This window comes from Polyodon spathula, chromosome 5, assembly GCF_017654505.1.
Source record: "Polyodon spathula isolate WHYD16114869_AA chromosome 5, ASM1765450v1, whole genome shotgun sequence".
NCBI lineage: Eukaryota > Metazoa > Chordata > Actinopteri > Acipenseriformes > Polyodontidae > Polyodon > Polyodon spathula.
This window is the reverse complement of record NC_054538.1, coordinates 29,603,743-29,616,761: the sequence shown is the minus strand read 5'-3', so window position 1 is coordinate 29,616,761 and position 13,019 is coordinate 29,603,743. Positions and strand designations below refer to the sequence as shown.

The 13,019-nt window shown below is 37.2% G+C and overlaps 1 protein-coding gene across 1 annotated transcript in view; it reads right to left on the bottom strand.

The window, feature by feature from the left end:
- Positions 1-13,019, bottom strand: part of LOC121316393 (receptor-type tyrosine-protein phosphatase kappa-like) — a 133,959-nt gene that overhangs the window by 44,794 nt on the left and 76,146 nt on the right. The window contains exons 4-6 of the mRNA XM_041251471.1: positions 5,243-5,324; positions 1,553-1,668; positions 328-502 (exon numbers count right to left, since the gene is read on the bottom strand). Of these exons, the coding sequence (XP_041107405.1) occupies positions 328-502; positions 1,553-1,668; positions 5,243-5,324 (373 nt within the window). The remainder of the gene's footprint in view (positions 1-327; positions 503-1,552; positions 1,669-5,242; positions 5,325-13,019) is intronic.

Genomic DNA, 13,019 nt, shown 5'->3' with positions numbered 1-13,019 from the left:
TTGCATATTGCATCATGAATTCACATTCACAGTTCTTTTCCTTTATAAATAAACATTGACTTACAGGGGTTCAACTTGTATTTGAAAAATATGTGATACTACTTTGATCCCTAATTAGCATCTTAATGATTTGCATTTAGAATATAACTATTTATTCATCAATCAAAATTATATGTGGTTTGAGGCAGTGTGGCTTACATTTTAAAGCTTAGGAGCTGGACCCTGGGTTTTTATAAATGCATTTCTATTTTCAAAACTACATACAAGCTGTTATTAGGCTATTCTTCAGCTTTCATAATTTGGGAATCAAAGGGGTAAATACTGTACCTCGAACAATCAGTTGAGCAAAGTTTGATACTCCTGAGCCTCTGTCAGACTGAGTCACACAGCGATACAGGTCTTGATCCAAAGTTGTCACTTCCCGTAATCGAAACGATGCTGCAAACCTCCTGTGGTTTATGTTCTTTGTCTGTGCCACTGGAATGTCTTCCCCATTCCGTTTCTGTTAGATTTAAAAACAAACAAAAAAAAAAGCCTTATACAACAAAATAAAAGAATATAAACAATACAGTTAAAATCTTTAGTACCCAGGTGTGAAGACAACATGCTTTATTTCGTTGGAGAGGTGGCTCAAATCACAAAAGCACTGTGCTGTCACCAGTCCAGGGCCTCCCACTAGGGACTCTGGAAGGCCTCCTGCAAAATGGTGTCTCAGTGGGAGACAAGGGAGAGGAAATGGAGGGTGTGGTGCATTATTGCGTTCGGGGGGTGGGGGGTGTCGAGGAGAAATCCTAGATCCTGTTCAGTTTGTTCTCGAGGGGAGGCTGTGCAGGGTCCTTACCCCCCTTCACACTCTTTGGTGGTGCAGAGGGTGCATCCTCTTCAGGTGCGGCCTCTCCCTTTTCCCTTTCAAATGTTTTATGTTTTGGGGAGAGGGACAGGTGTTTTAGCTGGCCTGCAAGTGTGGCCTGAGCAGGTCGTCCTTCAGAAAAGCTGGCACGTTTGAAAGGATGAACAGGCCAGCGAGTGGTTCAACAATGATAAACATCCCCACCACTGCGAGAGCCCTCTCGATTGGTGTTCACAGCAGCTTCCGATTTCAGGAAAAACACTTTTGGAGTCCGCCACGATGGCCGATGGTCCGACTACCTTTGCTATGGCATGGACAAAGTCCTCGATCAAGAGGGTATCTCTGAGGAGGCACCTGACCCAGAGTCTCCTCGTAATATTTTTAAAAAGGGGTTGCAGCAACTGCAACCACATGAGCCCACCTCATTGGGGCCTATGGAGCTTACCCACTCATTGTTTTTTAATGTTTTATTTATTGAATTATTAAAAAAAAAAAAACACGCACACACACACGACAGACAAACCATGTTTCTGTAGTGTAAAGACAGAGCAGCAGCACTGATCCAAAACGTGGAAAAAAGCATGACTAGATAACAATAAACCAGGTTTCTAAAACCAAAAGGTGCCCCCTGGATAGGACATAAAAATTATTGTATAAGGTGACTTATGTTTTTTTTACAAAGCATATGCTGGTAGACCTTACCTGCAGCCATAGCTTATTATTCACTGCATCCCTTCCAGTAGCGATACACTGAAAAGTAGCATTCTGTCCAGCATTGACTTCCACATCACCAAGTCGCAGAAAGTGAGGAGACTTATCTGCAAGGGAAGGAAAAAAAAAAAAGGTTTTGCAGTTCAAAACTGTTCAATTTTGTTGTGGTGTACCTATTCCATTTTTCAAGTAGCAAGATCAAATTATATTTTTCTGCTGTTCACTTGCCCATTCTAGCCCTACCCCAAAAAGGCTTGCAGTAACTCTACTGCAATCCCACAGTATACATTTTTAGAAAGAGTAAAATAAATTACTATTATATATTTTTTTTTTTTTTTTAGGTTATTACATTTTTTCACATGGAAATGGTGAAGTCACCATGAATTGAGTATCCATGTCCACTGTTTATCCTGTGTTTACTGGATAAACACTGATTATTTCATTATCTCTTTTTTGTATCTGGGCTGTTTTATCTTTTTTTTTTTTTTGGTATTAGTTAAAACTGAAAATCAGAAGCCCTAGTTGTAATATATATGGATAAGTTCTATAATTGTATCTAAGCCCACATGAAAAAGTGATAAACAGGTGGTCATAATTAACCCTTTTTTTTTTAAAAAAAAAACCCTTTTTTAATTCTCAGAACTTGCATCTTTTAAAAACAAAATCATTAAATAAATACAAACACAAAAATGACGGCCCAAACTAGGATGCTAAAGAATAATTAGAGACCAAGAAATAAAATTTCAAAAAACTGCCTTGTGAAAACAGACCTACAACAGGTATTGTGAATATGCATTAGCATTCAAAATGAATTCCTTTGTATATGTTAGTCTAATTTGCATGCCCTAATTTTCAGAGAGAGGTGCAGTTTGTTTAACTGTGGACAGGTTATTTTATCTGGAAAGTGTAAACACTGGAGGGAGGAACAACCAGATAGACTTGCTGCTGCAATACGTGGCTTGACAATAGTTCCAATACTTGATGCAGTATGAAATATATTAACCAGGGATTCTATTGAGTAACTATTTCATTTTAATTAAGCATCATAAATAATCATGCCTATTAATAAAGGCTTACTAGACTGTTCAAATACAGTAGTGCTTAATAACTTTGCTTTTTGTCTGGGTTTATTTATTTATTTATTTTTTAAAACTTCACTGAAGAGAACTTAAAAAAAAAATAAAAAATAAAATCAAAACTTATGTCCTGTACATGTCCCCATAAGTCCATAAAATTTTTTATCTGGGTACAGCATACCTGGATAAAAATTTTATGTGAGACATACCTTCCTACAGCTGTGCCTGTAATGACGCTGACAGTTACTGAACTGGGGTGTCCTGGCACCTCTATGGTGTGCACATCTTAAATTAAGTTAAACTGCTCAGAAGTGAAATAAATAAAAGTTGTATTAATAGTAACCATCTGGGGCACCAAACTGTTTAAAACGTTCTGGTAGACCCCGTGGTTTTGACAAATTTTTCACCCCCCCAGTTACCATTTCTATATATAATATCCATATATATATATATATATATATATATATATATATATATAAATATTTTTTTATATATATATTTTTTTTTTTTTTTTTTTTTTTTTGCTGAGACACTCTCATTTTTACTGTTCAATCTTTTCCAAGTTACTGTTTTTGTAATAGTAAACACACAAAATTGAACAGGTGTGTCAGCATAAAATTAGAACCACTTTCAGTGTCTGCACAATGCTGTGCACTACCTATAAATTAAAATATGCAGCTTATTAAAGGGAAGTGCGAAACAAACAAACAAACATGTACAAAATGTAATAATATGGATGGTTTATTGATAGACATAGTGACATATGTATGTCAACATTTAAAATGTTCCTTACTCAGCTTTGTTTTAAATGTAGTGCCGGATGCGACAGTTTTTCACTTTTTGCCATGAGACATTACTAAGCTCAATTACCACAGCTAAACCAGCTGCTACGAGACTTTTGAAAAGTAAACGTTCCCTATAGCAGTGCAATGTGGTGCTGACAGGTTGAAACAATAAGAACCCGTCCTCAACTGGCAATGCTTAGTCCTAACTGGCTGAAACACTAAATGCAGCCCTTACACAGCAGTGCTAATTGGTTGAAACAGCTAATTCATGACAACATGTTACAGGCAGTGCAGCTCAACAGTTCTGAGTTCAGCTGCACCAACAGCATTCCCACTTCCAGCATCCTTAGGCACCAAAATAAATAAATAAATAAATAAATTGATGTGCCAAGTATTTAAATTACCTGCCCCAGACCAATGGAATCTAAGAGACTTCAGTACATCATCATGAGCTACATTAGTAAATATTGAGTCGCCCTTTTATCAATCAGCATTTATTTCTACATTTGTTACAGTCACAGGTACATAATATACCTAAATGTTTATCATTAAACGAATACATGTTTAAATTATTAGCAAGTACACACGTTTTTATATGAAAGCTGAACATTAAGATCAGCGAGTAACAAGTTACAAGTTTTTGATTAAAATAATTGTAGCCAGCTTTTTTCACTAAAGTAAATCAGGCTAATGTGATTGTAAAATGCCACTTTTATATATTTACTACTGCTTAATCTAAGTTAATAAAAAGTAAGATACAGGTGGGAATTGAACCTAATTTTGTATTCTAAAATCCAACATTCAATTTAATAACAGCCTGACACTCTCGTCCTTACCTTTTTACTTTTAATAATGGTCTTATACTCTCTTACTTCAGATATTTTTGCGAGTAATAAATAAAAAACACATGCCTATATTTAAGTATTAATATTTTGTGCAGTCTCCTCTCCTGACTGTCTACCAAGTTCTCATTCACTTAGTTTTTTTCTTAGTGCTGTTAGCTAACATTAGCCACGGTGCAGACCTTCGGTCAAACCAGTGGTGCACAACTCAGGTAACAGAGGGCAGGTGTCAGTGCAGGTTTTTATTTCAATTGTACCCTAAAATTACTTTATTGGATGCTTAATTGGGCCAATTAACTAATTTAGGGTATGGTTAGACCGGCCCTCCATGACCTGAGTTGTGCACCACTGGGTCAAACGAATATATAAAATTTGTATTTTTTATATAGCGCCTTTCATAGTGGACCACCCACAAAAAGCATTTTACACAGTTAGGCTGTGAACTGTGCATTATATGCAGAGTCACTTACAATAGGGCATTGATTTAACATCTCATCCGCAGAATATGTTCATGTAGGGAGAGTGTATTGGGATTGTTTATAAAAAATGTGGGCCATAACTTGAATCACTTAATGAACAAGGTAAAAATATAAAGTGAAATTTGAAAATTTTCTGTTTAGTTATGGTTTGTGTTGGTTCCATATTATGTACATATTTTGACCCTGGGAGACTATAAGTTTGTGGGTGGGTGGGTGGGGTTAGGCATCTATGGTAACCATTACATTTAAAGAGACAATAGTTTTGTTATACATGAACATTTTTGCTGGAAAGGTTTTTTTTTTTTTTTTTTTTTTTTTAGGAGAGCATCTGTTCATGTTTATTATGTTCCACATTTACAACCTCTGCAGATGACATCTTCCATCTTTCCTCTTACCTTTAGCTTGTCATTTCTCTACTTATCTTCATTTATATACATCAAAGTAGACCCATCACCAAGAACCCAGGAGCAGAATAATTACCATAACTATAATTACTTACCACATGGATAGCTCAAAACCTGGATGTCATCAATTGCAATGTAACCCGTCTTCCCCTCCGAGACTTCAGCTTCAAATATAACCTGTCAAATTGAAAGGAATGCAAATGTTTACAGTATATCATTTCAGCTGAATTTCCCCAGGTTGATTTGACAGGCACAAAAAGCATATCCTTACATTTGTTTTATGTTAATTTACATTATATATGGCACAGAATTGGAATACGTTGAAACATAGATGGTATTTAAAGTTAAAATGAACTCAAATATAACCACACAGTTGCAATTTACCATAAAGGTGAAATAAGTGATCATTTTGGAGAGAATGTAAATAGAATATGCTTTGTGTTCCACATGATTCAATATTTTGCATCGGTGACAAATAAGATTTAAAAGCAAATTCTGTGGCCAGCATTGTTTGACTTCAACGATAACTCAACATCTACAGCGATTCTGTTCAATATGTAGTTACAGTTTCTTACGGATTTAATTGACACACGCTTGAGCTAATGCAAAAGTCAATTCCAATGTTTCATATTGTAACAGTCCTTTACAGACCCCATCACACTGTGATAAACAACAATGACGTTCAACCATTAAAATGCTGGAAAAAAAAAAAAAAAAAAAAAAAAAAATGTACTGAGCCTACATTCACATTGGTTTATTTTCTACACACCATTACCTAGAATGCTGAAGGTGGCAAATTCAGTGTGATTAGCATTTCTGGACTATTAATCAAATAACTGAACTGTAAATGAGCACACATTTGTGTTTTGCCTTATATTAGTATTGGTATTATTAAAGTATTATTGGTAATGGTATTATTATAACCGATTCATAGTTCGTAATATATATATATATATATATATATATATATATATATATATATATATATATATATAATATATATATATATATATATATAAATATTGCAAAAAACTTTGTTAACGCATCAGTTAAGGTTGCTATTAAAACGATAAAAAGAGGGAAATGCGATGTTAGGGTTTTTAACCCCAACACTGCATTCTTTCCCACCCCCTTACAAGCAGTTGAAGGGGCAACACAAGTAACCTCAGACAACCATTATCAGTTAAGACGAATAACATACAACTCTGCAGATACAACACGAGACATCCATCTGCACTGCATAAGGATGGATATTGACAGACGCATGAGCGTGCTATCTGCCAACATAGTTCTAAAACACTGAGAATACAGAACATACTGGTATTACAGCACAACATATACAGCCCAACTGTGACTATGAGGCCATGCCTCGCATTAAACTGCATTCTGTTGCTCATGCAGTATGACACTGAAAATCTCTTGGTTGATCTGTGTTGTCGGTGCTGTCCTCTCAAACTGACATGACACAGCACATTCCACTCGCCCATGTAAACACAGTTTTATAACGGTGTACCTCATACACTTCAATTTTTGCAGGTGACAATATAATTGTGTCTGACATATGTCGCAATGGTGTCCTCTTCTTAAAGTCTCCTACCAGATCTGCACAAGCTGTGCCTAGAGATACATGACACCCAACACACTGGCATGGCAGTAGACCTCATAATCTGCTGCACTGTTACCTAGGTAGATCCCGGTCTGGGCAACCTAGACGTCAGATAGACGTCTCTCAACATACAAGCAGAATCAACTACTTACGACATACACCAACAAACACAGACGAGAACGCGGGAAGGTGCACGAGACGAATTCCCCAAGACCCCTCCCTCACACGATCAGGAATTCCAAATTGGTGAAGTGCATACAGTGTTACTTTCTGGGTGAACGTCATGGTACGGCACAGACGTATACAGTTCCGAACATCAATAAGATACAACAAAAAAAATTAGATTAGAGAAACATATCTAAGGACAGTCCTACGTTCACCACACCCACGGTTTCACTTACAGGTTGTGTGCCAAAGTGAATGTCTTCTCAATCTTACGAAGAACCCCCCCTAACGTGGGGATTGCTCTTCCGGGGGGGGGGCAACCGGAATGTAATCTCTCTAATGACATAGAGAAGAGTGGGGGACGATACCGCAGGAAACAATCGAGTTATCCGTAAATTAACTCGGGGGGGGGGGGGGGGGGGGGGGGGGGGGGGGGGGGGGGGGGGGGGGGGGGGGGGGGAGGGAGAGGGGGGTGGTGGGGGTGGGGGGGTGGGGGGGGGGGGGGGGGGAGGGGGTACTATATTTATTTTACAAAAAAAATATGTTTTTGGGGCCATCTAATATATATATATATATATATATATATATATATATTATCTATATATATATATATATATTTATTTTACAAAAAAAATATGTTTTTGCTGTCATAATATATATATATTATATATATATATTATCTGTGTAATTTTTTTACATATTCTACATAAAAAGTTAATATTTCTGTTATGTATATAAAACGTTTATTTTACTGTGTAAACATTTTGCCAACTATATACATATGTTTGTTTTTGTTCAGACTTTTGTATCCTTTTTGGGTTATTGAATATGACTATCTAGTACACCGGTGCCTAAAGGGTTGGATAAGTCTCCACCCCCCTGAGTTAATACTTGGTGGAAGCACCTTTGGCAGCAATTGCAGCTGTGAGTCTGTTGGGATAGGTCTCTACCAAATTTGCAAATCTAGATTTGGCAATATTTGACCATTCTTCTTTACAAAACTGTTCAAGCTCTGTCAAGTTTCTTGGGGAGTGTTGATGGACAGCAATCTTCAAGTCATGCCACAATTTTTAGATTGGATTTAGGTCGAGGCTCTGACTGGGCCACTCAAGGACATTTACCTTTTTGTTCCTTAGCCACTCCAGTGTAGCTTTGGCTGTGTGCTTTGGGTTGTTGTCATGCTGAAAGGTTACCTTCCATCCCAGTTTCAGCTTTCTTGCAGAGGGCAGCAAGTTTTCCTCAAAGGCTTTTCTGTACTTTGCGCCATTCATTTTCCCTTCTATCCTGACAAGTGCCCCAGTACCTCCTGATGAGAAACATCCCCATAACATGATGCTGCCACCACATCATTCTTCACAGTAGGGACGGTGCTGGGTTTGTACCAAACACTTCGCATTTAGGCCAAAAAGTTCCACTTTAGTTTTGTCAGAGCTCAAAACTTTTTGCCACATGGCTACAGATATACTGTAAAACTGGATTCAAGGTGGGCTTTCTTGAATAATGGCTTCCTTCTTGCCACCCTACCATACAGGTTAGATTTGTGGAGTGCTTGGGATATTGTTGTCACATGCACACTTTGACCAATCTTGGCCATAAAAGCCTGTAGCTCTTGCAAAGTTGCCATTGGCCTCTTGGTCACCTCTCTGATCAGTCTCCTCCTTGCTTGGTTATCCAGTGTGGATGGACAGCCTGATCTAGGGAGGGTCTTGGTGGTGCAATACACCTTCCACTTCTTAATAATCGTCTTGACTGCACTCCAAAGGATATTCAAGGCCTTTGATATTTTTATACTCATCCCCTGATCTGTGCCTTTCAACAACTTTGTCCCAGAGTTTTTTTGAAAGCGCCTTGGTGCTCATGGTTGAGTGTTGGCTTTGAAATGCACTACCCAGCAGAGAAAACCTACAGGAACTGTTGAATTTATCCTGAAATCATGTGAATCCCTACAATTTAACATAGGTGGAGGCCACTTAACTTGGTGTGTGATTTTGAAGGCGATTGGTTATACCTGAGCTAATTTAGGATTGCTATTACAAGGGGGGTGGACACTTATCCAGCCAAGCTATTTCAGTTTTTATTTTCAATTAATTTTCTACAAATTTCTAGAATATGTTTTTACTTGTAAGTTGTGGGGTATGAGGTGTAGATAAATAAATTTTAAAAAATATATATTTTAATGCATTTTAATTTCAGACTAAGGCAACAAAGGATAAACATTTTGAAAGGGGTTGTAGACTTTCTATAGGCACAAATAGAGATAGATAGACAGACAGATACAGATAGATAGAGAGATTGGTAAACTTGAACACAATTTGAAGTAACTAATCCGTACCATTTACACCAAGGGTGTTTTCAGTCTGGGTCCGTTCAGAGGATTCGTCCGCATTCGATACGTTTGGTGTGAAGTGTGAACCGCACCGAGTCCAACGAAAGAGGTGATCTCTGTCCGTTTGACAAAAACCAAGTCTGGTTCGCTTGCTAAATTTCAAATGTGAACAACTGCTCGACTTGGTCCTTTTGCACATAATAATAATAATCTTTATTTTTATATAGCACGTTTCATAGTGGACCACCATCACAAAGCGCTTTAGAAGATACGAGACTAGGGTGTATGGACTATGTACCAGCTGCAGAATCACTTACAAAATCTGGACAGTGGGAGAAACTGAAGCTCTGACAGAAACCAAAATCCAAGCCGAATTGGATAAAACTCACAAGAAAGTAAAATATATTCAGTCTTTTCTTAAATTACTGTGTTTAATGTCGACAGTAGGAGAACTGTGCAGAGTGCTCCCCAGTGCTTTCTTCCACAGCAATAAGTAATAATCTAAAACATGCTATATTAAAAACAGGAACAATACATCAACAGCTGCCTTGCAGGACATTGTAAACACTTGGTTCACACACCGTATAAAATTAATTGACTTCACTTAAACTATATTGAATAAAAACGGGCTCGATACTGGGAAAAACCAGACAGAGTCCGTTTGAAACAGACCCAGTGTGAATGTGACAAAATAAAGCACTACTCAAAGTTTGGACAACTCCCTCCCCAATATTAGTTATATGGTATTTTTTTAAATTATTTTTTTTAAATATCAAACAAATGAGCACATGTTCAGATGAAAAATGACAGCATATCCAACAAGTCAGCTACAATTCATAAACTTAAATTTGAATAAATTGACTTCCCTGATAAAGCAGGGATGAACCATTTGGTAAAGATATGTTGCATCTCAGTGGCAGGGCTTGAAATTAAGTGGTCATGCAGCAATTGCCACCTTAACTTCAAAATGGCCATTTTATGATAGATACGTTTTTGTTTTTCAGTTCATCCATAAATGCAACACAGAAACGCAGCATGATGTATGTGTCATGTGGGAACAAGATTTCTGAGTTTAGTTTATGTTAAACTATGTACAATGTGCTATTAAAATTGAACATAAAACAGGTCACATGGATTAGTGATGTCCTTGCTATGTCCTTGCAAGCACGAATCTAGGTTGCTGGTTGAAACACACAAACAAAAACACACCATTTCTGAATAATTACGTTAAACTGTGTCATTTCTTTTTGTGGCCAATAATTTGTTTTATATATGAACCCTAAGTAAATGTACACAACATCCTACACTGTGGCCTCCACTTAAGCAGAGTGGCCTTGGTTCCCTCAACAAATTTATTGAACGGAAGGCTATTTTGGCCTTGCTGTTTTTGTTGCCAATTTAGAGTCCTGCAGTGGTATAGATTTTAGCAATCTAAATCAAAACAATGCAGCACTAACTTTGTCCCACCCCCTACTGCACAGTACAGGTCACAGAAAAGCAGTGGACACGCACTGAGGCTGATTAAAACTTAGTTGTCATTTGAATAGTAAACAACGTTAACCGCTTCAGAGATTTTTTTTTTTTTGTAATTTGTGGACGTTTTTTGCTTAAGTGCAATGCACACAGGACGGCGAAGGAATAAAAAAGGGCTATCTACAGAAGGAAGACACGGAGTTTGCGTTACAGGAATAGTGCAGTAGTTTCTTTTTTTTCTCTCCGTACTAGTCCGGTATGCATTGGCCCCCGAAAGAGATGAATTTCAGGGCGACCCCTCAATTTAATGATTTCCGAGAAATCGCGATTTTGTTAGACCCCTATTTATAATATAAAGAAAACGTGCATCAATTAGGAATTATATAATTCCAATAATTGAGATAGGACTGCAACACATTAAACAGTATGGCCATGCAATCCACAAAACTCCAGCTCTAGGTAGTAAACATCAATATGAGAAAAGTAAATCCGTATAGCTGAAGTGGCCTCCAACTCAAATCACTGTAAAGCAAAGCATTACACTGTGGTGAGCGATAAAACTATTACAACAAATCACTATTTGCAGGTGCAATTCTTTGACTCAGACATTAGATGTTCAGTTACAGTGCATTAGTTCAAAGAAACATTAGCATTCACTAATGCAAAAATGCTACTAATGCCTCACAAATATCTGGGGGATATTTTTTTTTATAAGCTTGGCTTAAAAAAAAAAACGAAAAACAAAAAAACAACTGACAGTCCATTTATTAGAAACAGACACTGTCCTCCATTTGCAGCAGCTACGTTTCAATTTTAGTGCACCATCTACAAAAAGAGACTGATCATAATACTTTGCTTTTAGCAATAACTCCCATTCCTTAGAGTGGTCTGTTCTTTAATGTGCGTGTCATTATTTGTCCCATAAATCTTAAGCTTCAACATCATTGTGACTGATGGAGATGAACAAATTATGATATAAATCTTTTGGAAAGCTATGTTACTGTGCAGAGAAGCAAACAGAAGCAGTAGAGCTTTAACAGTTCCAATGCAGATCAGTGTTCTTAAAAGAACAGCAGCTTGTGCAGAACCATATCTCCATATGCAACAGCTTATAGCTTACAAACCTAATTGAAAAGAAAATTAAATCCTGTAAAGTTTATTATAAGTGAAAAATGTATTATGAGAAATGCTATACAGATTATACATGCATCAATAAGATTAGAACCACTGAATGCAACATGATCACCCCATTAGCACTTATCAATCTGTATATAGCTTGCATAACAACACATCATCTTGGTGTGCACAGACAAATGTTTTTAGTGGATGTTCAACATTTCACTATTGAGTCAATGCATGCCAAATCAGATTGTACTGTGCAGTCAGTGAAGTATCAAGGTGAATTATCAATACTGTATAGCAAAATTGATAATGCCTTGGAACCATCTTTATAACTTGGGGATCATCAACCACAAATGGAGGAAACATCGCCCCAGAACTCTGTCCACTTGAGCTGGAATGGCCTAACTACTATTATGTCTACAGTATTGTCTATCTGCATATTTCAAATCTGAAGTACAAAATAAAGGCAAGGAAGCAACAGAAGAAAAAGCAGACAAGTGATTGTGCTGCTACAGCCCACACTACAGCAATTATCCTCCCTTCATAACTACAGACAGTCTGGCACAATGCAGACCAATAGAGCATGTACAGCCCTGTAAACTTTGCAAAGAACATCAGGTCACTTGATAGCTTTTTAAGCCTGCGCCAAAATAAGAGGCTGTTTTCCTAAAGGGGATTTTTTTTTGACTGACCTGATTCACAATGGGAGGTCATGAGATAACAGAAGTGAAGGGACTGCTCTTGGATTTCATTTTTTCATACAGTAATGACAAATTGACATTTGCACACATCAGGTTTCCAGACTGAAAAATAATGGTCAAAAACCTACTTTGCCCCAGGGAAAATATCTACAGAAAGTTAATGTGCTTCAATCTTCTTTTTTCTTCATTTTTGGAGAAGATAAACTAAAAATGGAAGAATGGCTGTAAATGTCAAGCATAAAATGCACTTAAATTAGGTAGTAGTCAGTACCTAGTAATAAATAAGTAACAGTAAGAATGCATTTCGACAGTAATATTTATGAAGTGTCGCCACATGAAACTGTGGACTTTAAGAAATAGGCATCCAACAAGAACAACCCCCACCCTACTTCATTTGGCCTTTCCTCTCAGGAGAAGATGCAAATAACTGTCCCAATGGCCTTTGTTCATGTACATGTAGGGGTACTTGCCTGTAGTTC